The sequence below is a fragment of the Phalacrocorax carbo genome, chromosome 2 (genome assembly GCF_963921805.1).
Source record: "Phalacrocorax carbo chromosome 2, bPhaCar2.1, whole genome shotgun sequence".
Classification (NCBI taxonomy): Eukaryota; Metazoa; Chordata; class Aves; order Suliformes; family Phalacrocoracidae; genus Phalacrocorax; species Phalacrocorax carbo.
In genome coordinates, this window is record NC_087514.1 from 132767165 (window position 1) to 132793019 (window position 25855).

At 42.2% G+C, this 25855-nt stretch overlaps 2 protein-coding genes across 2 annotated transcripts; one reads left to right on the forward strand and one right to left on the reverse strand.

Moving 5' to 3' along the window:
- The first annotated feature begins 1 nt into the window (after position 1).
- TOMM7 (translocase of outer mitochondrial membrane 7) lies at positions 2–4853 on the forward strand. Its single transcript, XM_064444446.1, has 3 exons — positions 2–169; positions 3410–3458; positions 4631–4853. The coding sequence occupies exons 1-3, from the start codon at positions 67–69 to the stop codon at positions 4644–4646; spliced, it is 168 nt and encodes a 55-aa protein (XP_064300516.1). The 5' UTR covers positions 2–66; the 3' UTR covers positions 4647–4853.
- A 9797-nt stretch (positions 4854–14650) lies between these two features.
- Positions 14651–17997, reverse strand: IL6 (interleukin 6). Its single transcript, XM_064441813.1, has 4 exons — positions 17734–17997; positions 17515–17628; positions 17130–17276; positions 14651–14902 (listed from the first exon to the last, which is right to left on the reverse strand). The coding sequence occupies exons 1-4, from the start codon at positions 17995–17997 to the stop codon at positions 14711–14713; spliced, it is 717 nt and encodes a 238-aa protein (XP_064297883.1). The 3' UTR covers positions 14651–14710.
- Between the last annotated feature and the right edge of the window lie 7858 nt (positions 17998–25855).

The following is a 25855-nucleotide window of genomic DNA, read 5'->3' on the forward strand; positions in this document are numbered from 1 at the left end:
CCGCCGCCGCTGGCGCAGAGTTACGAAGGCGGCTGGGCTCCTCCTCCTCCTCTCGCCGCCGCCGGAATGCCGAAGCTTAGCAAGGAGGCCAAGCAGCGGCTACAGCAGCTCTTCAAGGGCGGCCAGTTCGCCATCCGCTGGGGCTTCATCCCCGTCGTGCTCTACCTCGGTGAGTGGCGGGCGGGGGCCAGCCGCGTGGCGCTCCAACGGTCCCCTGTGGCCGTTACCGTCCGCCTGGCCGGGGGTGCTCCCGGGGAGGGGGGGCAGGAGGAAGGGCACGTGCGGGGGGGAGGGGCGGCCCGCCGTGCGCTGCCTGCCGCCCGGGTTCTGCGGTGTGCGCGCACTGCGCATGCGTGGGAGGTGGGGGAGTGCTGAGGCCCCCGGGCCCGCTGTGAAGGCCGGTGGTGCGACCTGCCAGGTTGGGGTGGGCGGCTTGCCCTTGGCAGAACTGCTGGGTGGTTGGTTGGTTTTATGTCTTTTTTTTTTTTTTTTTTTTTTTTTTTAACCTTTGAAAAGGTTTTTCTGCCTCTTTCCATTCCTGGAGGCTGTTCCCCCGCTCTGCACGCTGAGGCGGCGTGCCCAGTGAGGGGAGGGCCGCGGCGGGCCGGGCCCCTCTGGGGAGCGGGCTGAGCGTGCACCGTAACAGCCTAGCAGCAAATGAAGTTGCGATTTAATTGTGCATCGGTGACTGACGGCTTTAGTAGGCTAGTCTTCGTGTTTCTTGCAGTAGCGAGTCAGTGTGTGAGGAGAAAGCTGGCTGCAGCCGGGAACGCTGCTGCGTGGCGCTGATGGGGTCGCCAGCCTCTGGCTGAAGTTGAATTTCCAGCTAGGTGCAGGTTACCGTCTCCCCCAGGATGGCGTGGCTCCTGTTTCCAAATTGCTGTGGAGCATACAGGGGATGCCTTGATGTTGTGTCTGGTGCCCAAGATGTATTTCACCTGCTCTATCATGGGCCTGGCTGGGCATCACTACTACATAGTAATTCTCCCACAGAGTTTGGGCTGTATGCCATCAGCTTTCCTTGTTAAAGAGCCTGACCTATTTAAGGTACGCACATGTGCAATAGGCCTGACGCTTTTGTCATAAAAGAAAGGCACAGGGGGTCCCAGGAAGGCTGGTCCCTGCGATGCATCTTGCTTACTTCCTGCCAGTCTGTCTGACCTGTTGGGAAAAGCATCTAAAACAGGCAGGCGTCTCTGCCTTGAATGCAAACATGAAGGAGGTTTGGGAGCTTGATGTATTTACAGTTAAAGCTGATAAGTTGTTTTAATTAATTGAGGGGAATGCAGCGTCCAATTTGAAGAGCTTTGCTTGTTCACATAATAGATAACAATCAGGAAAAAGTTGGTCTCTTCAGCAAGTTACATATGTGCATGAACAACTACGAGTAAAAGACATCACAAACACTATGGAAAAAACCGATTGGCAGTATTAGGTTTAAAATTGAATTACATTTCCATTTTTAGTTTATCAGTTTTTTAAAATTGATAGGTTTTGGGTGGGAATTTCAGCAGTGTTTTGAGACCTAATTTTGCTCCTGCGGAAGTTTTTGTTTTGATTTTATGACAGCGTCTGTGAATATGGGAAAAATGCTCTTTGTTTGAGGGATACCAGAGGAAATTAAGTTACTTCAAGTCATATAAAGCCATCTTACTGTGTCTACAGTTGCACTAATGTCAGGGTGCCTGGTATATTTCTATTGTGTAGCAGTGAGGAACTAAGTTGTAGTAGTTTAACTTCATAACTCCAGAAAGTAATTATGCTGCTCCACATCTGCATTGCCTTCTTATAAATTTGTCTGCTGTAATGAAAGGACATTATGTGTAAGCAGTTGGGAGGGGTATGTGCAGGTGCCACCTTTGCTTGCCATAGGCATTTGGAAGTGGCACGCGCTCAAAGTCTGTAGAATTGGAAGAACCTCTCTTGTACTGGGGTGACATTTGAATCTGGGAGGGAAGCTGTGGTGCAGTAGAAGGGCAAGAGGCTACACAGTCCCTGGTGTCACTGATTCAAGGTAAATTTTTGTGTTGACCCCTGTGTATATGAAATACATGCTAAACTTAACACAAGCAAGGATATTTTTTGGAAACTTTCAGAAATTTTGAGCTTTCTCTGAAAGGCTTTCTCGGTCAGAATGGGGTGCTCAGGGGATGTAGGAGGGAACCTGGTATGTGAATGTGCAATTATAGGTTATTGGTCAGGGGGTGTTTTGTTGTTGTTTTTTTTTTTAAACTTGCTTTGAAGTGGCCTCCCCTGTTTTAAGTAGGTAAATTAGAGCAGTGCAGTTTTGTTAAACCTGGCTTGCTTATTTAAAAGTACTTGGGGGCAAAGGGGAGGTGTCAGAAGCATTCACACGCACAGGAGTGTGACACCTCATACAACTTAATGAATTTTAAAGCAATTTTGCTGGACAGGATGACAACCAAAGAAAGTGGGTCAGGGTGTGTAATAGTTTCTGATCACACAAGGGTATCTTCAAAAAGCTAACCCAGTGCCCATGAAGTTAATGGAAGTTTTTCCATTAACCTTTGTGGCCTCTCTTTCAGGCAAGCTGACATTAATTATTTTCTGTAAACGGAGGGAGATAATGTACTTTTCATATAACCCATTTCTAGATAGCGAGTGTAGGGGAGAGTGTTGAACAGTGCGTGGATTTACAATTTACAGTCCAGCAGACAAAGATATTTCATACACTGAACCTTCAATCGCTTCTCTAGCATAATTTGCTTTAGTGAATCGGTATTTGAGTCATTAGCTGGGGATGAACTCTTTGTAATTAACTTTCTTTTAATTTTCTGGGCTGATAGTAGGTTGACAAACATCTTGTGTTTTTGTGAGCTTTAGTACTAGGTATCGTTTCAGAAAGTGCCAGTAAAAATAGAAGATTTTAGGTTTAACCGATTTAACATTTAGAATTCTGTTATCCTAAATTGAGTGAACCATTATTGAATCATTACTTCTAAGTTCTGCATCAGATGTTATTACAGAACATTGCTTTCAGGACTCAAGGTGCTCACTTGAACCAGTTACAGCTGTCACTGTTGGTACCCCATTACTAGGTTGCTTTCTGGACAACATTTAAAATGTGTGTGTGGTAGGTATGTATGTCTTGATCTTTGGGCTAGATAACTTCCTCCATCTCACATAGTTAGGTGCAGGTAAGAATTTGAAAAAAAAATATGTATAAAGCTGTAGACTTGTATTTATTTTCTCTGCTTTCTAACCCTGATAAGAATGCGCAATTTTATTCAGGTTAGTGCACATCTTCATGAATCACAGTTCTCTGCTCAGTAGGTTTTCTTTTTTTATTGCCATTTAATGGGCTGGAATAATTTAATAGTGATCTAACTGTGTAGGTGTCTGCACATACATATTTACATATACATATGTAATGTATGTTTCACTTCAGGTTTTAAGAGAGGTGCAGACCCTGGAATGCCTGAGCCAACAATCTGGAGGTATGTATTAGTTCCAAATGTACATGCAAACCCAATGCAGATAGTTACTGTTTTGGGTGTTATGTCTGGACAGCAACAGTTGCGAATGTTGCTTTTTTAATTGTTTAGGGAGAAGACAGCAAAACACAAGTTCTTGGGAGGGCCTTTCTCTTAATCTTGCATGGCTTTTAATATGTGGGACTTCTGTACCTTTTAAGTGGAAGCTGCCATTCTAATCTGTTGTAGAGCTAGTTTATGCAAGTTTCTGCACTGAGGAATAACTTCTCAGCTTTCTAGCATGAATATAAGACAAAACCCAGTCTCCTTCTGCCTTTGCAAATATGGTAGTAACACTGCAAAAAAGCTGCATGAAATAAGGGGCTATATCTTTCCATATTAGTCATTGTCATAAAGCACATGCTTTTGCTCATTTTGCCTCTTTCTTGGGGGACTGCTTGTTAGTGCTGTAATATCAGGGCATTAGTAATACTTGAATTCTTGTGGTATTTGACTTTTATTGGAGGGCTTCCATGGGTCAAACTAGTTAAAGTTTTTAACAAAGTATGACTCTCTTAGAAATAACTTTGGTTACTGTGCAGAATCAGATATTCCTAAGACAAATAATTGATGGACTGTATTGTTTGCAATATCATATATTCAGTTCTAGCTTCGTGTAGTTAAAATGTATAGAAATTCCATTTTTAGGATTCAGTGATTCAAGGGAGCTACATTTAACAGTAGAAGATATAAAAAAAAGTGTCAAGATTATGTTATAATTTCAGTAAAATCTTCTATTGTCTTAAGAACTGACTTCCTGGAGTTGTTTGTTTACTGACAGTGTTTCCATGTTTAGCTTCACTATCAGTTTGAGACTGTTTTCCTTGGTCTGTTGAGTGCATCTCTGCACAGCGTAAAGTATGTATTTCATACCAGAGTGTGTATACATAGATACCAGAAGCACATGTTTGGTCTAATCTGAAGCTTACAAACGCTTATTTTTCTGGGCATGTATTTGTGCTCTGTAGGCTTAAATTTTATTTTCAAGGTGGCATTATTTCAGTATTTTGAGGGCTAGCATTTATTCTGTACTTTCAGAGGGCTGTTCTTCCAGACTTGTGTTTTACAAATATCCATTTAAAAAGAAATGCATGCTGCAAATCTGACTTCCATTTCCTCCCCCCCTCCCCTTTCAGTCTACTTTGGGGATGAAGGATGTGGCGGTCCTGTTCTAGAACCAGCCGATGGACAGAGAAAGTGTCTGAAGATACGTACATTCCAGAGGATGAGGCGGACACTTACACCAGCTGGCTCAATCAGCTTGCTAATCACATAGGTTGTACATACAACAAAATGGAGTTTATATGGACCTAACTTATTTGCATTACAGTGTAATTAAATAAATACAATTTGAATGGATGCGCATTGTTTTCAAGTCTTTACATAACTATAACGTAGTAATTTCTTTATTACAGGAAGGATAACCTGTTGTGTGGTTTGATTTCCCCCCCAGATATGATGACATTGAGCCCCCATATTTATCCCTGTTATGATGGTCTTTTGGGTAAAGATTTCTCTTTATCTTCTGAGTAACCAGAAAACTGAGCTAATGTTTTAAATAGTTCGGTATTCTTCAGAGATTTCTTGCCCGAATGTTGGTAAGCCTCTGCAGCTGGTCACTATGCTGACCTGTGGTTTGGTTTTGGGTTTTTTTTTTCCTTCCTCTGGGATTTGTTCATCTCTGGATATATTAAGGATTGAGAATTCTATACATTTTTTTTCCTAGCATAGTCAGGTAGTAAAAAGTACACTACTTCTACCAAATTTACCTTCAGGCACTATGTACGTTTTCTGTAATTTGGGATGGTGTGGGAGGACACGACAAAAGTGCTCTCTGTGTGTGTGTGTATGTGTATATAGTGCTCTTATTGTAAGAGGAAGTAATTCATATATAGCTGAAGAAGGAAAACAATTACACTATGTAAGATATATGCTTTATTTTTACTCCAAAGTCTTGGAATACTGTTGGTTTGGCTTTAGTTGGTTCCGAAATTCAAGCATTGAAATGGCAACTGCTTGGTTTTGTTTAAATAGAAGCTGAATTAGATAGATTACTCTCTCCTCCCTAGAACTGTACAAGCTAATTTGTATCTATGCAGTGATATTTTAAAAAAATGTTTATTGGCTCCAAATTATAATTGCAACAAAAGTATTCTAGGTTTCAGATTGCCTTTTTTTAAGCCTATAGATTTTCAGACAGATTTTTACATTAATGAAATGTTTGAGGAATAGGAGATTCCTCAGCTTCTCATGTGCTGCGAAAACTCATTGTAAAATGTTACTGTATATAAGGGCAGATGTGAGTGGAAAGAAAATGAGAAATGAGCCAAGAAGAAAAAAATTAAATTGAAAGATAAGAACTGGGAAGAAAAAAAAAAAAGTGGGAAACATTTGAGAGCTAATGCAAACCAGCAAGTTCCTTAAAATTTCATTAATCATGGTAATTAAACCAAATGTCATGATAATAAACTGCTGACGGGAATAGAGCAAGGACTGAACACAGAACACTTCTTGTGGCTCTATATCCTGTTGCTAGTGCAGCTTTTCTAGTGCCTTTTTTGTAATGGTAAATTGGGATTAATGTAACCACTTGTAAATCTTAAATTATGAAAGGAGTTCAAATTCTGATCCTCCTTCTTGACTGATCCTAATTGCAATGTTAATGAAATAATCTGTTGGTACTTGGTAGTGGCTTTCATCATGATCAGGAACATTTTTCTTCTGTTGAATCTGGTGGAATAACCAGAGATATTCAATACTAAGAGATACGGTATTCAGTGTTAAGTAAGTCAGATTTCTCAAAATCAGATTTTGAATTCCACCAGACTATACAGTACTCAAAATGCAGCCGTAGGTGGATGTACCCACACACCTGCAGAAGTGTGTATCTTGTGCTCTATTGTGTGTTACGCATTTGGGGATGTGGTTTGTGGGTCTTAACCACCACATGGTTGCTCTGGCTGCTTTCCAAGAATAATAGTATTTGGTGTAAGAGGTAGAGAAATAGGGAAGTGTTCTCATCTCTTTCATTACGAGTTTTACATAAGCACGGATATATCAAGCACAGGCTGGGTTCTGTAACTTCACCATGCTGAAAATTTCCTGAGTAGTTCAGGTTTTTTGAGACTTGGAATTATTTGATAAATATTGTTTATGCAATTCTTACTTTTAAAATTTCATTTTAAGCACATTGGATAGCAAATTTTTGGTAATTTGCTGCTATTGTGGAAATAAGTGAAATTATTGTTCTCTTAAAAAAAATTCAAGTATGGTTCAGTGAAGTCATTAGCATAGAACCTTTGGGTTTTAAAAATGAGGAAAAAATGCCTTTCATAGTATATTCAAGTTAAATTGAATGCCAATATGTAGTATAACATTTTCCATTTGTACAACCAGACTGTTTCATTCAGTGTAGTGCTTTCTTTGTAACTAAAAGGCGAGTGAAACTCCTTAAATAAACACCCCTTTTTCACCCTGAAAGGAAACAGAATAAGCATTATCATGAATCTTGGTAATTAATTGTAAGGCAGCAGAAAACAGAATCGGATAAAATTTTTTTCAAGTTTGGAAATGAATCTTTGGTAGCAATGTCTTGAAATTACTTTGCAGTTTCATTTTCACAAAATTCAGGTGTGCTTTTAAGAGCAGATCAGTGTTCTGTGAAGTTATATGTTAAACAGATTCCTATGAAGAATCTTAGTTCCCTAAAATAACTTCAGCAAATCTGCTAGTTTTATCAAGACTTGAGGGTTTTTTTGGTGGTGCTAGGGAGAAGAGTGTGTCTCTAGAGTAAAGTGGAGGGACTGTCACGGTTGCTAAGGCTGTGGGCCTAGGGACTTGAAGTTAGGTAGTGATTTTTCCAAGTGCTTTAATCTCTAATTTTTGCTTTTCCATCTTTCTCCCAGTAAAGCCTGAGAAAGTTTTATTTTACTGTCAGATGAGAAACACTTAAAAAAACCCAAACATGAGCTCCCCTGCTTGACTGTGTTAATCTCTGTCGAGTGAATCGGTGGCTTCACTTGCCAAGTGAACTACACTGCAGCCAAGTATGGATTCTTTCCTGTAGTGGGGTTTGTGATGCAGTCCTGTGAGACCAGGCATGAACTCTTAGTGTTGGATTAAAGTTGATGAGTGTAGTTTACTGAAAATGAAGCTGTGACTTCCGCAGCTGAGCTCAAGGCTGCAGTCTGAGATGTATGAAATAAAATCATTGATGCCTTCTTGTGTGCTGTGAAGATTGTGCTAACTTTGAGATATCTACCTAATCTTACCTGGAGATAGGAATTGTTTGGCTGTGTGCTTTGTGCCTGCAAGTGGAGGTAGAGCGTGCTTGTGGTTGCTTCAGTGTCAGGGAAATAGCCCAGGTGGGAGGCTGTGGCTGGAGCCTGTTGTACCTGGTGACAGACACTTGCGCAAGGGGCCGAGGGGAATGTTTCCACCTGGACCAGTCTGAAGAAGTTCAAAAGTTGTCGTGGGACTTGGCTCACTGCTGCTTGCCAAAAATGAAGGCATCTTGAGGATTTTAATGCCAGAAAAATACCCTGTTGTCCGTCTTGAGTGACCTGCAGTCCCATGCCCATGATCCTTTCACGTCAGGAAGATGTTTCTCCTTGTCATAAGGTGCTGGTTGGCCCCTCAGCCTCCGCCTGCGAGAGTGGCAGTGGCAGCGGCAGCAACAGCTTTTGTTTGGTCACCGCGGAGGGTGTCTGAACAAGGGTCCTTAGCCCAGGGCTGAGGAAATGGGCTGTTTCTCATCCTCCAGCCAGACTGTGTGTCTTGCAAAGTGTCAGGAGGTTATGATGGGCAAGGAGCAACATGGTGTCCTGTCTTCTGAGTATCTTGTTCACTGGCACACTGACTGCGACAGCTGGTGATAGTTTTCCCATTCAGGCATAATTTCTCTATTTTCTATCATTTCTATATTTTTCTTAAAATTGCTTTGCCCCGCATTGTATCTAGCTGGAGTTGGAAGATCAGGTATGACCAAGTACCATTGGGTAATCGTGGTGGGCAGCTTCACTCAACTCTTCAGCCCTTGGCTGTGACAGCCCCTGTAGGAAAGCATCTTCTGCAAGCTTGGCTCTGAGGAGCTGCCCTCGGGTGTGGGCATGGCAAACAGTGCAAAGGGGGGCAAAGATGTTGGTCTAAAGAGAGGGAGGAAGGAGGGAAGGAAGTTAGGGTCCTGAAAAGAGAATAAAGACAAGGAGGCCAGTCAGAAGAAGAATATGGAGTAGGAAAAAGGGGATGAGGGTTTTAGAGGTGAAAGTCAAGAAGTGAGAAAAACACAGTCGTGGGCATGAGCAAAGGAGCTGCAGAGCCGTGTGATACTTGGTGTGTGATGCTGAGGGAGTCTTGTGAGTTTGGTGGGTTTGGTGGGTTTCTTGGTCTTGGTGTGTGGACTGGGTATCTCCTGGAAGTAGGATGTGAAAAATTGTGCCTTTTAGTCACTAAATGTGAGAATAATAATAATTATTATAATAATAATAGTAATTTAAAAAATACATCTGGCTTTCAGTATAAATTTGTTCTTAATAAGTTAATCTACAAAGGTACCTACCCTTTTGCTCCAAAAAGTTTTCAAGGACTGGCCAATTGCGAGCTAAAAATGAAGCTGATAGGAACTTTGGAACAAGTATTTAATTCTGCTACAAATCCCAGGTGTAGAGATGGCTGGTATAACGTCACTGTACTGTATCTCATCCCAGTTATAAAACAGGAGATATGTGCTTTTTTTCTTCACTTAATTCATCAGCAAAACTCATGTTAACTTAACCCTATAGCTTTCAAACATGAAAACTCTGCAAACCAAAGCAATGTTCATAATTTTGTCACAACAGGCCCCTGTGCTGGCAACATATAAAACCTGTCCTTTGCTTCTTTGTACAACTGTCTTACAAAAAGGCTATAGATGACAGAGTGCTTCTTAAGATGTACTTGTGTTGTAGGTGCAGCAGGGATCTAATACATTAGTTGTTACAAGGAGAAATTGCTAAAACTATATACCCTGGATATTTTTGGAAACATCTTGCCACAGACTTGGAATTTAAGCTATGATGATACTGCTGATATATTTGGAAATAAAAGCTCATTACATCTGGTCACACCACAGGAGTAGAGACCACATCCTGGTTAAATGTCATATGACTAATTTAATTTTTACAAATGACTACCTAATTGCAATTTCTAAATACTTTTCCATGATGATGTGCAGTGCAATAGCTGTTTCTTGGTCAAGCTTGTGGGTTACATGCACTGTTGCATGTGTTAATTCAGGGCAAAGCAGAGGGGATGCTTATCTGCCAAGTGGAAAAGGGTATTTGCTCTTTTACTTTATTCTGATTAAGAATTCAATTACAAGTTTCTATCAAAAATAAGAAGTTAGAGCAACTGCAGAGCAGGGAGCAGTTATTGGCCTGGGAAGTGAGATAAGCCCACATTTCCTGTTATGTTCCAATTCTGTTTCTCAGGATCCACTTTATTCTCAAAGGCACTCTCCCAAATGGTGCAATTTGTGACAGTGCAACCTGAAAGCAGTCCTATACATCTGCCTTCATCCCAAATTGTCACCTTGTAACAAATGCCATTTTATTTTACACCCCTGTCCCAGGTCACCGTGCTATATGATTAGGAGGGGTATAGGTCTCACAATCTGAGGGACATCTTTGACCTTTATTGTTACTTAACATGCTAATGTGGGATCCACACGCATAATCAATATATCATCACTTTCCCCTTTACATATCTTCCCCAACTGTTCCCAAATTTCCACTAAGAAGTGGAAGAGGAGACAAAGACTATTGCTGTGCAGTAGTGACAGCGTGGTAGGTAGTTTTTGTCTTTTGAGCTGAGGACGGGACTTTGAGCTTTCCCAAAGTGATTTTACTGTTGTGTGTGTTTCAGCTCTAAGTGGTTCTCTCTGGTAATAAAACTGTTACTATAATTTGCTTATACATCATACTGCTCCTTTTTGTGTGGTAGAGAATGTAGAACTGTATCTATTAATAAAGTTCAAAGGGATAAAGAAACAACTAATCATACATATATTTGCTGTTACGAAAATCAGTCAGAATTCTGCACTCCTTACAGGTAAAATGGGATAAAATCTTAAAAATACTGTGTTAGGTAAGCGCTGTCTGCTAGAAATAAATACGGCAGAGTAAATCTAATCTCAGTTTTCTGAATTTGAATATTAATGTTTAATTTCTTTAAAATAGATTTTTCTCATTAAAGATTGAATCTTCTTAGATTCTGGTCACTGAATAGAAATTCAGATTGTAGTATTTCTGTAGTGTGTAATCTGATGAGACCACCAAAGTCAGCAAAAGCATAAAGGAAGTATTCTGAAAGTATGGCGAGATTTGGTTGAATATGTTTAGATTACAGAAATTAGTGGATTTTCTTAAGAGCTCAGGGAGGAAATGGTATTTCAATGTTGGAGCCTGCAGAGGTTGCATTTTCTGGGGGTAAGAGGATGGGTTCTGGTTTTCCTCTTATTAGGAAGAGGAAAGAAATTCACTGAGAGAGATCAGAAATTTCTATCTAATCATTTGACTCAAGAAACAAGGGTTCACAGAAAGCTTCCCACCCAATATCACAAGGTTTGCAGCAATATATATATATTGCTATTTGGCAGCACTTCTCGACTGTAGGACCTGACTTTGAGGTGTACTGTTTTATACTTGCCTTTCTGCCATTTTGTCTTTTAAATTGAATGCGGAAAAGATTATTAGCCACAAATAAGAGTGGCAAACTTAGGGAGAAGTTTCCCCTTGAGCTGAGCTGACCTAATGGCTCATTACTGCTGAGAAGCGATCCTGCTCCCCTGGCTTCACTGCTGGTGTTAACTCCTCCATCTCTTGTAGCATCAGCTTTTGCTAACCTTACTTGCCATCAGACATTAATAAAGTCTGTGAAGGTATTAGAGATGGAGACAGCTTCTTTCAACAGCTGTTCTTTCTGCCAAAATTTAGCGTTTACATCAGTACATAGGCTTACTGGGTAGCGGATGGTACTGCAACCTAGGAAGTGGGTCAGACTGAGATGTTTGGGGTTTTTTTAAGTTTCTTACACATCTGATGAAAAAGTATGGTTAAAAAATAGAAAAATGATACTTCAGAGACTGTCATTGCAAAAGAATTTAAGTAATTTTGCATTACAGATTAGTATTAGGTTGCATTCTGTCTTTACTTTTTTCCTCTTGTCTAGCATGATAGTGTCACGTCCTCAGCACTGAGGAATATTTTGTTTAACACTGTCTCTTAATACTGTGGGCTTTTTCTTACATACTGTAGAGTGTATGCATGCTTTTTAACATAGCTTTACCATCTCTCTGCATTGGGAAAGCAAATTCAGGATAAAGGAAGTTAGTAATCTGAGCATTCTGAAATCTCTGTGTGAGGTTAAAAAGGAGGGATGCAATGCAAACATGGGGAAGGGGTACTGGGACCTGCGGGGAGAGGCTGGTCTTGTACAGCAACAGCGAAAATGCTTCTTTGCTGGGTAGTTTCCTAGTTTTTATAAGCAATTATTAGCAGGTCTTTTTGTTTTGGGGGATGTTTTTGCCTTGCTAGGGGAGTTAGCTGTCAGTTAGGAGGAGCTCTGTTCAGTGGAAGTGTTGGTATTTCATTGGAGCTAAAAGTAGCACAGTTACTTTTGAGGATCGATTTATGAGAGTTAGGAGCACTCATTTTTACTGTGCTGTTTTTTTATGTGTTTGTGCTCATTTGCCAACTAAAATAAATGTCTATGTGTGTTTATTGATGTAAAATACTTTCTGCACAGCAAAGTGGAAAAAGGCCGATAAGTTGGTTAGTTTGAGAGGCTCCATAACATGCTCAGCGGTGTTTGGTTCTCCTCTGACTTCCATGTGAATTCCCCACTGTGAGTCTTCATGTGCCACAGACACCAGCCTGTGTAGATTTCAGCAAGTGGTGCTCATCCTGGGGACAGTCCCTGAGGTTGGCACAGTGACAGCAAAACGATGGCCAGCAAGGTGGCTGCTGCATTGAAGTGCCCTGAGAATTGCAGGTGGCTGTGGAGGAGCCACAGGTAAAATAATGGCAGCTCAGTGGCGGCGTCAGTGATGCCCATCACCACAGGAAGGTCTTGAAGTAGACCTCCCCTCCCGGCAAGCTGGTTATCTTTCGCTTGGGTTCTGCATCCTAATGTGTATTAGCATTTATGTCTTTACTGGAATGGTGGACAGCCTGGGGTGGCCACCAGCTGAGGGGTGCTGGTGGGAAGTGTGGACGCTTGTCTATCAATTGCCCAAGATTTCAGTACCCTGTACCTTAGATGCCTTCTGGGATTCAAGGATGAAATCGGCATGAGCTTGTTTAGCTGCAGTGTGCATAGTAACTAATGGTGATCTCAGGCAAGCACCCACTATTGGGAGAGGTGAGACCAGAAGATGCCTCTCTTTTTGGTCTTTCTTTCCTTCTTTTCCCTGCCCTGCTCTGTTCTCACATAGTGATAGTAAAGTCCTTAAAAGCTCCAATGCACATTTGGGTCTCACAGCTATTATGGACGTAATAAGGGTCTCTAGTATGTCTAATGGACATAACAGAATGGCCTCTAACCAAATGGTCACTAAGAAAGTCTCTGAAAATGTCAGACCAGGCCTTCCTAATGTCTCCTAGAGCACATGCCAGGACAGCTAAAGCAGTATCTTATGTGTTGTGAGAAAAACCCCATTCACCACAGGCATCTGGAAAGCGACCACCTTGAGGCCTCCTCATTCCTTCTTAAGATGTTGCACAACTCAAGATGTTGGTTTTACCATATTGGGCAAAGCTGTGCTTACGTTGTTTTGAGCATCTGAGATGCAGGCTCTGGGTGGACTGGTCACTGTTTTGGCATCCCCAGCAGCAGAATGCCTTGCAGATGATCAGATTGCTTAGAGGAAGAGGAGAATTTACTGACATCCTTACCCACATTCCAGGGCTTGCCTTTCATCTCTACCACCGTGCCGCTCAAAGGTAATTAATGTTCCAGCTCTTGTAGGGACAAAGCTTGAGGCGCTCCTTCCGCTTGCATCCCTCATGGGTGCTGGAAATTCCTCTGAGTTTGGGTATGCAAGGTAACTGCACAGCCACAGTCAAGGAGATGATGCAGCTGAGGAACGTGTCAGCGGTTTGGTACCTGGGCTTAAGGATGTGTTGGGTTTTTTTCTTTTCTCTCTACAGTATTCAAGAATTTGCATTCATATTATGTGGCTTGTCCATGCTAGTGGAATATAAGTGACAAAAGAGAAATGGATTAGATCGTCAACAGTCATTGTCACCTTAGCAGCAATACGTTGATTTATATCACTTCAAGAAAGAACTTCAGGGGTTTGGGGTTTTTTTTTTTTCTGCTTCTTGGGGGAGGTGGGAGAGGTTTAATGGAACTTGGAAAACTCCCTTGGATGACAGCAATAAGGCTAATCAGATGACAATGTTGTATCTTACCATTTTATTCATTCAAAAGACTGTTTGACTTGTTAGCATCTGCTTAAAAGCAATTACAATTTTACAGAGTCTTTATTAAATATAGGGGACTCATTGTTCATTTGTTTCTCAAGAGCAATGATGCTTTATCGTATTCATTCTGAAGAGCCATGTTCAGTGCATCTGGTTCCTTTCTATCCCATTTTAAGAATTATATGTTGATCAAGCTGTCTGTGTATGTGTGTATGTATGCGCTATGTAGATAACTGACGTAATTATACAGGTAAAATTTAAATTCTTGAAAGTGGTTATGTTGATAATTGCTAGTATTAAAAATTGGATATTTCAGAGTTCCTTAGTCCTATTTGAAGTTCAAACAGGTTAAACGTTTTTTAAATCAGCTTTTATTTGTTTAAAAAATATAAATAAGTCATAAATACCATCTTAAATATTTTAAAAGCATAAGTTAAACAACAGTTTTTCTGGCTTCTGAAAATGTTGGGGTTTTTTATGAATACATATTAAATAAGTTCATATTCTGAAGAATAACATTAGAAAGGAAATAAAACAGGTAATTTGTTTAAATTATTTCTAAATATTGAACATATAAATAGGAAACATTCAAAACAAATATTTTAAATATAATAAATAGGTTCCTAGATGGAAATAAGAATATATATCTATAAAAATGCAAACCATTGTTACTATTTCTGGTTCTTAAAACAGAACAACACTGTCGTCTGCCACCTGACAGATTTGTAACAAAGGATTGTGCCTGAATTAAAACATTCAGACACTGAAACTCCTGGTATTTTTCAAATAGCGGACGGCCCTCACGGTTTTCTCCATAAATGAAGTAAAATCTCGGAGGATGAGGTGGGTGGTGATTTTCTCTATCCAGGTCTTATTGGACTTCAGCTTTGCGTGGAGGGATTCCTGGGTAGCTGAGTCTGGGATGATCACTTCACTGGGGTTTATCACCTGTGAAATAGAGAATATTGAGGTGCCCCAGTTAAAACACTGTAGCCGAGCTTGTTGGAGAGCATCAGTTTATGTGTAGAACACACTCCTGATCAGCAGCGTATCCACCTGTTCTGCGCTGCTGCTGACGGAGCTCCCTGGGACCTGCGCTTCCCTACGGCCCCGCTTCTGCAGCGGGGTTTGAGGTGCCCTGATACCTGCTACGATTGCTGCAGAAGAATCAAAGGGGCTCGTCTGATCTATACGATTTTTTTTCTGGTTTGAATGCAACAGCTGGCGCCACTGCACCGAGAAGATCGATGCACCTCTCCTGCTATCTGCTGACTGCGTGGTTAGTTGGGAAAGCTGCTGAACATGATTCGTCCTAACCTGTACCGGCTGCTACATCCTGAGTCAGAAGTTAATTAGATGACATCGGAGTACTCTCATATTTTGTAGTGCATTAAAAGTTTCCAAAGATGTCAAACCTGTTTAGCTGCTTACTTATTACTTTCCAGGCATTTAGGCACGTGGGAGACTGTCACCAGCTTTCACTGATATGTGGGATCTTAACAGCAAGATGAGTAAAAGGAGCTATGTACCTACTGCTGACTGACAGCGCTGGGCACCCGTCACACTAATGCCTTTTAAGAACTTGTCCCGTGAAGTGACTTCTGAAAATGGGAGCAGCTCTAGATGATTTGGGGTCTAGAAGTCTAACAGTAAAGTATCTGCTTCATTCTGAGTTTATGATCTCTCCTACCTCTTAACAAGTCACAAAAGCATGTGCACCTCCTTCTGGAACTTTTTTTTTTTGTGAAATTCAGCAAGATATGAATATTCTCTCTGTCCAGACTACTCAGAATTGGATTCTCATCACACACCCAGTTCCTGGTGTATCCAGCTCCTTGCTGCGTGCTGTAAAGGTTTAAGGTTTGCATCTGGATATCCAGACAGGCATTGTGCTGATGGATCTATCTGACCACCAGTGACAGATTCTGTCCTTGCTCTCCTTGCCTTAAAGAAAAATTTCCAACCTGAACATAAAGACTCCTCTCTCTCTCTCTCTCAACCTCTAGTTTCTGCAAGTACAGGTTTTGCTTTTGATCACTGTGTTAATTCTGCCTGTTCCATTACCTCTGTCCTACTGATTTTTTCAAAAAAAGCTACTCTCCCCCAGTTAAGAAATGAACTTTTGGCAAACTAGTATATCAAGTTGTAGCCAATAGTCAGTTGGTGCCTTATGACAGGACTATTCTTCTTAGCTAGCACAGCGTGAAAAAAGCAGTTCAGCTCCCTTTCACTTAAAGAATGATGGACATAAATAAATACGTTAGGAAGGGTACGGCAAACACACAATGGGCTTTGCAGATGCCAAAAAACACCCTGAAGGAACTAATGCTCTGAGATTTCTGCAGTCCTTACTCACCTGGCAAATAGTTTCCCTGATGACAAAGGAAGTATTCATGTTAAGGGTTATTAACATGAGCAAGAACTGCAGGAATGAAGTGAATTTTTCAAGTGTCATCATCCAAAGCTCTCCAAAACATAGAAAATGAATTTGTCAGAAACGAATAGCATTTAGTTTACCCACTCAAAAGAGAACTGGGTATTTGTAAAGAAGGAAGATATTTTTCATGATTACAAGCAAAATGTGTCATTTCCAATAGGCAGCACCTTTTATTTAGTCAAGTTATTAACTTATGGTCTGAATTAAACTGTCTTCCTTGATTTTTAAGTTACTGATGTCTCAATATATTATACAGCTTGGCTTAAAAGTTTGTTTTGGAGAGTTTTAAAGATTAATAATACTGTAAAAATGTATTTGCTTTTATTTATGTGGCTTTTTTTTTTTTTTTAAAAAAAGTTACTTATTTCTACTTCTCAGGGGTTGCAATGCTAGAAAGCTTGGACCGAACCGCAGTGCCACAATTAGGAACAAGCACCCTGAGAGATCTTATTTCTAGTATAGCATTAATATATTTGTTCTTAAAACACATTTAATTGTTGGTTTGGAAATTAGAAATAACAATAGAAAGTAAGAAGAGGAGTTGTTTCTTAAGAAAAGAAAAAACCATGTAAAACGTGGAAGTTGTAAGGGTAAGTATCTGAGCATAAGGAACCATCACCTGTTCCTGCTGAGAAGTGAAAGTGGGAGATGTTCGACTTTGCATAGCACCCTATTTCTCTGCCTACACATCAGCGCTAAGCCATAACCATTATCGGAGGGAATTTAAAACAAACTCACCATCTGTCTTATGGTATGTGCCAGGTGCTCCGTACCGGAGCACAGCGATTTGACATTTTGCTTTTCACTAGTAAAAGTTTCTTGTACGTATTTAAGGTATGTCTCAAAGGTATAAAGCCCGCTGGAGATTTTCCTCAAGCATTTATCCTGAAATGAGAGAAAGGTGAAAAGGTCACTTACAGCTCGGAAATGCCCCTCGGTGGCAATATTGCGCGTACAGCGCAGGTAGGCGGATGATGCTTATAGGGGGAGCGGAGGTCTGTGCCATGCTGAAGCCAGCTCGAGCCGGCACAGTTCTTTAGGTCGGCTTCCGCAGTTTTTTGGAGCAGGCAAAAATTGCCCGAGGTATATAGGATTAAGAGCAGAAAGGAGAGCGGTTCCTTGCCTCATCGAAGCCGGCGAGCAGACACCCATCTTGCTCTGTCACTTTGGGGAGGTTGAGGTTGTTCTGGATGAGCATTTCAATGCTGTTCTCGCAGACGGTGAACTTCTCGCACATCTGGGGAGAGACACCGAGAACTTTCGTCGCACCTTGGCCGGAGGCGGCAGCCTCCCCGGGCCGGGTGTGCGTCCGCGGGAGCCCCCGGGCCGCCCCCGTACCCACCTCCTCCTGCAGCTGGGCCGCCCGGGCGTGCAGCAGCTGGGCCAGCCGCAGGGAGTCGGGCAGCGCCGCCCGCCGCACCGCCGCCTCCTCCAGCTCGGCCTCCCCGGAGGAGTCGGCGGCGGGCAGCGGGGCGGCGGCGGCCAGCGGCGGCAGCAGCAGCAGCAGCAGCGGCAGGGCGGCGGCGGCGGCGGCGCGGAGGGCGGGCGGCCGGCGGCGGCCCCCGGCGCGCTCACGGTCACCGTCGCAGCCCTGGGGAAACTTCATGGTGCGGCTTCTCGGCTGCGGCCCCGGCCTTTTCTCCTCGGCGCGGCTGGCGGGTTGAATGAGCTCCGGGCATCCCTGAACGTGTATTTATCGAGAGGGGGCTTCGAGATTATTCATGGCCCGGGAAAATCCGGCATGAGAACATGGGGGTGTGCACGTCGGGCTTGACACAGCGTTCGTCCCGTCCGAGCGCGGCGGGATTGTGAAACGGGGGGGGGGGGGGGGGGGGGGGGGGCATGAAGTCATCGTGCTCCTGCACCGGGGCTCCCCGAGGGCAGGGCAAACCCACCCCCCCACCGCCTCACCTGGGCCGGGGTCGGAGCCTCTGCGCCTGCCAGCTCCAGCTGCGCAGAAAGTCTCGGAAATCCTACATACCTACATACCTATGCACCTACACACCTCGTGTATTTTCATATGTCTTAATATATTTTAATATTTTACAGTCTTACAGCTTTCTAAATTTTGTGTTATGTATATTTATCTCTATATTTCAGCTATTGTTATTGTTTATCTGTGTGAAACTAAACCCGCCTGTTCAGCTGCTGGGCACGTAACTCCTGAGTTACTTCTCTCCCTGTGAACTGCCTACGGGTGGGATGAAACACATCGCTTTAAACTCACAGGGGATGGACCAAAGCCAGCTCCATCAGCTCTGACAGTAGGGTGGCCGCTGGAAATGCCACGCCGTTCCCCGTTATCTGCCGCCTTATCTCTTTCTGCCGGCCTCGGAGGTGTGGCAGGAATTTTAACCTTTCTGCGGAGGGACTCTCCACCCTCTGGGCAAGTGTGCCCCTTTGGCTCAAGCATGTAGAGAGTGTGGACTGAGTCAAACCGTGCAAGGCATGCTGACACTGAGCTTTTGGAATATCTTGAACTGATTTTGGCCAAACGGACTGTTTCATGAAATCAGTGCCGTTTTCTCATGTAAGGAAGACTAGAGAAAGACCTGATTCTGCTTCGAGAGGTCTTGACAAGAGAGTGCAGAGTGGGGAGGACAGAACATGGGGCATAAGAGAGATGTCAGAGAGATGATACATCTTGGGTGTCCTCATTTGGACTCTCCCATTTACAAAAAGAACAGATGCTGCTAATTCTCCTTCTAAGAACAGCCTGGATAGAGAGCCTCAGGAAAGAAGCAGGGTACCGCTGTGTTTTTATTTAAAGACCCATTCTGATGGTAACAGAAAGGCAGCTGCAGTAGTTTTGCCCAGCGGAGATATGTTAGTGCTGAAACGCAAGTGTGAGAGAGCAATTTTCAACAGCAGCAATCCACCTCTGCCCAGTTCCCGGAGCGTGGCAGAGGGAAGCCATCTTCTGTAACGTTACCTGTCCTTTACCAAGTCTGTGGCGTTAGGCATAAGAATAATGCGTACCACTAACGGAATGTTTGACTAGTATCAAAATAAAAGATTGATTGCAAGGTGCCAACGGATTCAAACAGCCAGATCAGATGAGCTCAGTTGCTCCAGACAAGCCCAGTGCTTGCCTTCTGATAACCATCAGGGGCAGATACAGCAGGGATGGGAACTGCTGCCTCCCTCTCTCTCCATGCGTGGTAGCACATGTACATGTCTAGGAGAGGCATTTCCTTCCACTGCCAGGCGGCTCGCAGGCTGTTCGCTGCAGACAGCCAAACTCTTCCTTTACCTGACCCAAATGAAAATACCGACTATTCCTAAAATTGCCAAAACTTGGTAGAAGACTACGTAGAATAATATATTTTCAGCGGGCATTCTGTAAGTTAGTCGTGTTTGTAGCTCTGTAATTTTTAATTTTGTAACCTTGTTTTATGAGGTAATTTTAACCTTATTTTATGTCCTTTTCACATTGTGTCATGGAAATATCTGTTCCTTAGCAATTTCCAGAGAACCTGTTCTTTGCTGATCACTGTTGTACGGGGATCAGCCTTGTTGATGTGTGCAGTTATATCTTCAGAGTAAAATAAAAGCAGTTTTCAACTGTTGTTCCTCATCTAAAAGCTTCTAAGCCTTCAGTTATTATTGTTTCCCTTTGTATTTTGGGGTTTTGTTTACTCTTTTACAAAAATGATTGTCCGTGTGACTTTTCAGAAGTACAAAGTATACTTACATGCTCCAGTGGAAGTTGCTCATTAATGCCTTAGAAACTCAGTTTAATAATCTAGGACAAAGTGTAGCATTCAAGGGAAGTTGAAGCTCAAATTTACACAATAGCATTAAAATACTTCTGCCGTTACTCTAGGCAGTTTCTTATGGAAAACCACTTTCTTAATTGGGACTGCACATAATAGAAATACTTTGTGCTGGTCTATCTATAATAATGTTTAAAGGGGGAGGGCTTAAAGTGGGTTAATTAATCCGCACTGGACTACAGTGAGCAACACCGATTCATCAGCAGCCGTGTTGTTCAAAATGTAGCAAGCTCTGAACAAACGGCACTTGCTCATGAGTTAGCTACAGGTCGGAAGATTTACCTGTTGGTACTTTATAATGCATGACTAGTATTACTGAGACTCTAAGGTATACTTTCTGGATACAGATTAATTGATTTCCTGCATAGCATCTTTGTAATACTGCAGTTTACTGTTCGTGAATCCTTTTATTGCTATTCTTCATTTCACTGTACAGGTTAATTCTTTTTTACTTGTCATTTATACTATAAAGCAGGTGGCTGCATCCTGACATACAAAACCTTCCTAAGGTGGGATTTCAGAAATTCTCAGTGTTTATCCGACTTTTTCTCCTGTCTGAGCAATGGACATTGCTGCTATACAGTTCTGTGGGAGCAGAGGGGCCAGTTCTGAATGTTGTAAAAAATCCTCTCAGACACATGAAGATTACTCCCAATTACAGTCGAGGGTGAGTTTATAGCCAGGGAGCCGATCCAGAATCATCCCATGTGTCAAAGTCTGTTTTCTAGGATCAGTATAGCAACTCACAGACCCATTCCAGAATGTTTCTTCTAGGATTGCTCTGCCAGCAAGCAAGCCCACGCCACTTTTGCTCCTGATAACCTGGGAGATTTGCAGACAGGAGGCTCTTTCCAGGAGAGGTGGGTGACACCAGCATGGAAATGCTACTGCCACTGAAGAATTCAAGACTGCAGAGCCATCATGGTAAAAGCTTGTCACCTCTCTTCTGTCAGCCATCAGGTGTGTGTCTGAACAACTCACCTATTCTAGACCTCGATTCATTTAAGAATCTTTATATTGAGCGTTCACTGACATTACAGGGTCTGTAAATGTTTACGTGCCTCTCCTCTACATTTTCTGGAGTTTTCATGGTACAAAGCATTGATAGTATCTTCTTCAACAGTCTCCATCAAAAATCCCAAGCTTCAAAAACTGGAGTTTTTTTGTTGCCCATGCATTTTCAAATAAATGGTCACCACTGGCTCCACTAAGAACTTGAATGTGTGAGTGTTAAACCAAGCTGCCCTGTGCTTTATTTGAAGTGAACAGGTTGAACAGGTCATTAATATACTGTGTTCACATTTCTTATAAGCAAACATTGCTTTGAGAAGCTGCAAGTCACCGAAGAGTGCCTGTGCACTTGACTAACGGCCCTTTGCTTTTGTGGCTTTGCAAGTTCTTTGGTCCTCTGTTGGTTGTTTGCCAGGCAACTGTAGAGCTGTTTGGGGATTTTTTGGTGAAAACTCTGGGTATTGCTCATTTTTCTTCCCTAAAGGCAGACTTGCATAATTTTTAAACAAGACTAGGCTGTGTAGTAATAGACTTGATTTTTTTTTCTTGATTGTTTCATATGCAAATACCATGAATTTCCATCATCAGAAGTTTAGAGGAAAAATTTTTAGTTAGCTTTAAATTATGTTCTGATTTTCAGCTTTATCTACTTAATCTTGAGAGGATAAATCATGCCATGGTCTTCTCTAGTCAACTTCCAGGCTGGCAGGTATGCAGTCCTAGATGAAAGAGGCTCTGGAGATAACTGCCTTGGGGAATATCTGAATGCTACAGGTCACTTTAAATAGACACATCTTCTTCAAATCAAAACAATTGCAGGCATTTGAACTCCAGAATGGGAATATTGTAATGCTTGTCAGCGAACCTAGATTTGCACTAGGAGCACTTTGCTGCTGAGGCTGCACTGATAAATGGCATCAGGAAACAATTCCACAAACTTTACCCATGGAAGGAGGGTAGCTCTTGCTTTGTCTCCACCACAGCACAGTGTGCCTGATGTGGTGGTTGATGCCTCCTCGCAGGGCTGCATGAGGCACCAGAGCAGAGAACTGGCTGAGTTAGAAATACCCCAGCAGCTTTTTGTCTTTCACAAGCATGATACCTGCACGTTAACTATATTTGGCTTGTTTGTGATCATCACCCACTATGTCAACACCCTGTTTTGACAAGGATCCCATTTTGTGAGTTTTGTGTTTGAAGTTACTGTTGGGCTGTGCTTCCATAAAAAAATCTCTGTCCCCCTTTAAAAATAAATTGACTGTAAATTCCACTTGTGTTTAAGGAACTTCTTGGTTCCCTTTGAGCTCTCTTCTAAGCGTGAAAGATGAAAATTGAAAGAAATTGCATGACAAAGGAACAAAGGAGAAGAGGGATGTTTTTCAGTCACCAGGAAGATGATGAAGCTGAAAAGAGAACACAGTGAAGAGCCTGAGTATATAGGAGGTATGGAATGGTATAAATGTTTACCTTTATTGTTTGCTCTTTTTAACATAGAATGTTGGATGTAGATTGTGTTTTACAAAGCATTCAAAAGGCAAGCTGTCTCTTTGAGGAGCTTGCTCAGTGCCAAAGGAAACCAAAGGGGTGTCAATGTTTATCCATAAAGTAATCACACTTGTCCAGTTCAGTAACCATGGGATCTATTTCACTCTTATATAAAAGTTTGACGTGTTGCTCAATGAGACACCTGTAGATTTAAATGTGTTCACCCTCATTCATGGCTAGTTTTTTGGTGCCCATAATCTCTTTATCAGACTATTGTCTTGTTCAGCTGTGACATTTGGTCATGCATCCTTGTTCTACTTTTCCTGGTGGTTGCCTTTCCATGACATTGTAAATTACCTTCACATAACCCAAATCACTTAATATTTATGTATTTTTTCCTGGATAGCAGCAGTTTATTTCTGCACGGAGAACAGAAGTTGGGTGGTATCAGTGGTTATTTTTGCCACTGTATGCAAAATGATGCAAGAGAGTACTTCTCATGCTTTGGAGAGCTTTATTTCTACATCTGAGCTTAGAACACGGAAATATAGCTGAGTGTGGGTAGCTGTAATTTATATCCCATCTGAGGATAATGAGGCATGTAGACTGTCCAGCTGGAGGGCTAACTTTTACATATGCTGTAGTGTGGTAGCACTCCTTATCAGGGCCACTGATAAAAGTATTGTAACTCCATTGCCAGAATCAGATGCAAGGCTTCAGTATGTTCCTTTAGGGAGATAACATTTCATTAGTAGTTTATGTGTTGGAAATTTTTCTTGAGAGATGGTTAACTAGGAAACCAAAATGCACTAGTACTGGGTGAGTTTTAGCACACTCCTTTATTGTTCTAAACTGAATTTGTGACAGAGAACCTACTTACTATAGTGGAAGCCCTTTCTAATTACATGCCAGCATACTATAATAGGATTAATAGGTTTTGCTGGGTCTGTAGTGTTCACTCTTTCCACACTGCTGTTATTGAAGCAAAAGTAAGTATCCTGGGGGCCAGGCTGGCTATAAGGACTTTGATCCCATCACCAGAGTATTCAAGTGGTTGAGGTCCAGCTAGATTTTTCCTTCAGATGGCCAATTCAATGGTGTGGTGCTTTTTGTTTAGATTGCTAAACCAGGATGTGGGAGATGTTGAATCATATCCCTTCCCTATCTAAAGGGATTATGAACCCAGATTTGCCACTTTACAGGAAAGTACCCCAACTCCTAAGACTGATCTTGGCCAAGATGTTTTCCAATCCCTTCTCTTAAAGTGAACCATTTTTTTGTCAGAAGCTCAGGACTCCACGTGCCACCTCGGTGGGCTGACCTGGATTCCAGGTGGTATTTGCCCAAATGTGTAGTACAAGCAATTCAGCCTTTGGGCAGAAATAGAAAGTGATTTCCAGGGAGTGCTCTGACCTCAGAGCTGTTGGGTAAGCCTGGGCAGGGGTGAGGGCCTCGCTTCCTTCCTGCGCTGCCTTTTGGGAAGAAGAGCTGGTCTGTATGGTGAAACCCAGGAGGGTTGGGTGTCAGATCCTCCCCGGCAAAGGGTCCTGGCTGCCCAGGAGAGACGCCTGCTTTCTTGGAGGGGGAAAGTTCCTCTCCCTGGAGTTTCTTAAAGGCTGGTGCAAGGTCTTTTGCAACAAACCAGCTCTCGCTTACCCCTTCCTCAGCAGGGGCTCTGCCCATGCCTGGCAGGGGAACACCACAGCTCTGCCTGCCCTAGTCGGGCGCTGCTCACTGTGAAGTCCCCAGATATCACTCATCTGAAACGCAGAATGTATTCCATTTCCCCTGCTAGTGTTAAAAATACATGTGAAACCAAACGTTAAAAATAAAAACCAGAAGCACTGTAGTTGAACCGCTCTTACCCGAAAAACCCCCGTCTTTTCCCTACGCCTGCAGCTACATGCGACAATGGGAATTCTGGTTTGGAGAGGGAACATGCTGGGTATCTCCCTTTGTACTTTAGCTCTGCAGCATCAAGCATCACTCCCTGCCGCTCTTACTTTGATCTTCTTCATTGTTATGTATAAATGCTCAAATCTTGGGATTTCTGTGGTCTACTTTTTTCTGATACTACTTGTCTGGTCTTGTTGGGATGAAGCGCTTAGACTTTCAAAACATGTCTATGATGTGAAATGCAGCAAAGTGTATTCCTTTATTCCCCGTGAATACAGTAACTATTGGCAAACATGAACAGAGAGCAAAGATTTGGTCAGAATTACAGGCACTTTTAAGAAAGGATAAATTAAACTTTTGTGTTTCACTTTTGTCATTTCACAATATTTTCATTATGTGTTTGTAATAGTCTATGCAAAATTTCAGGTGTGAAGTTGCATATTTTATATATATTGTAAGATTGCTACTTTCTAAATTTTATTTTCTACTAATTTTTTTTTAAAAGACTTTTTTTCAAGTCATATAGAAGACATTCCTTGGAGACTGCTATGCAGTTATCAGCTATGTGCTATGTCTCCCATTTAGCCTGGGTTTCACATGCCTATTTAGTGAAATCTGCTGCTTTCTGCCTGACATTTAGCATGTGATTCCACAACTGTTATGAGCTGATATCAATGTGGGAAAGATGCTCCGAAGAAAAGCGTCACTGCCAGTCCGTAGTCTGACTTCTGCCACTAGTCACTTTTTCTCACCACCTCCCATGTGTGTCAGGTCTGGCATTTGACCAGCTGTGTCAGACTTGGGAGAAGATCTACTTGGAAACTAAGACACCAAAGGAATTTCATAAAAAGTTCTCATCTGTTCTGTGATCTGAGTCACTACGTGTCTGCCCAAACACTTGTGTCAGTATGATGGAGCCAGCTGCAATGCCTGACTCCTAGGACTCTACCAATAACAAATAATGAAATTCACTGTGGCTTTGTGTTAAACATGAAAAATGTAATGTCAAAATAACATTCACCTCTCACATCTCCAAAGCAGCACATATTCTTGAAACCAGATTCAAAAAAGAGGAAGTTTTAAGACATTTATGTGTGCATCACTTCTTATTAACAGACAAAGCTAGTAGCTAAATTCAATTTGAATTCATGAGGACTTTTGTCTCCCCACCTGCTTTCAGCTCCAGATTATGTTTTGGACATATTTGTTATTCCCGGAATGGTCTTTGTGGCCAGCCCTACCCCCTTGTCCATGGAAAGCCATTGCACATGTTCTATGCTGTTGTAATTCCACCGA

What these genes read in the sequence shown, in the direction of transcription:
- TOMM7 (XM_064444446.1), top strand. Translation starts at nt 67, where the DNA reads ATGCCGAAGCTTAGCAAGGAGGCCAAGCAGCGGCTACAGCAGCTCTTC. An exon ending in CCCCGTCGTGCTCTACCTCG is followed by an intron (nt 170 to 3,409) that starts GTGAGTGGCGGG and finishes GTTTCACTTCAG; the next exon opens with GTTTTAAGAGAGGTGCAGAC.
- IL6 (XM_064441813.1), bottom strand. Translation starts at nt 17,997, where the DNA reads ATGAAGTTTCCCCAGGGCTGCGACGGTGACCGTGAGCGCGCCGGGGGC. An exon ending in CGGCCCAGCTGCAGGAGGAG is followed by an intron (nt 17,629 to 17,733) that starts GTGGGTACGGGG and finishes GTCTCTCCCCAG; the next exon opens with ATGTGCGAGAAGTTCACCGT. An exon ending in TGCTCGCCGGCTTCGATGAG is followed by an intron (nt 17,277 to 17,514) that starts GCAAGGAACCGC and finishes CTCTCATTTCAG; the next exon opens with GATAAATGCTTGAGGAAAAT.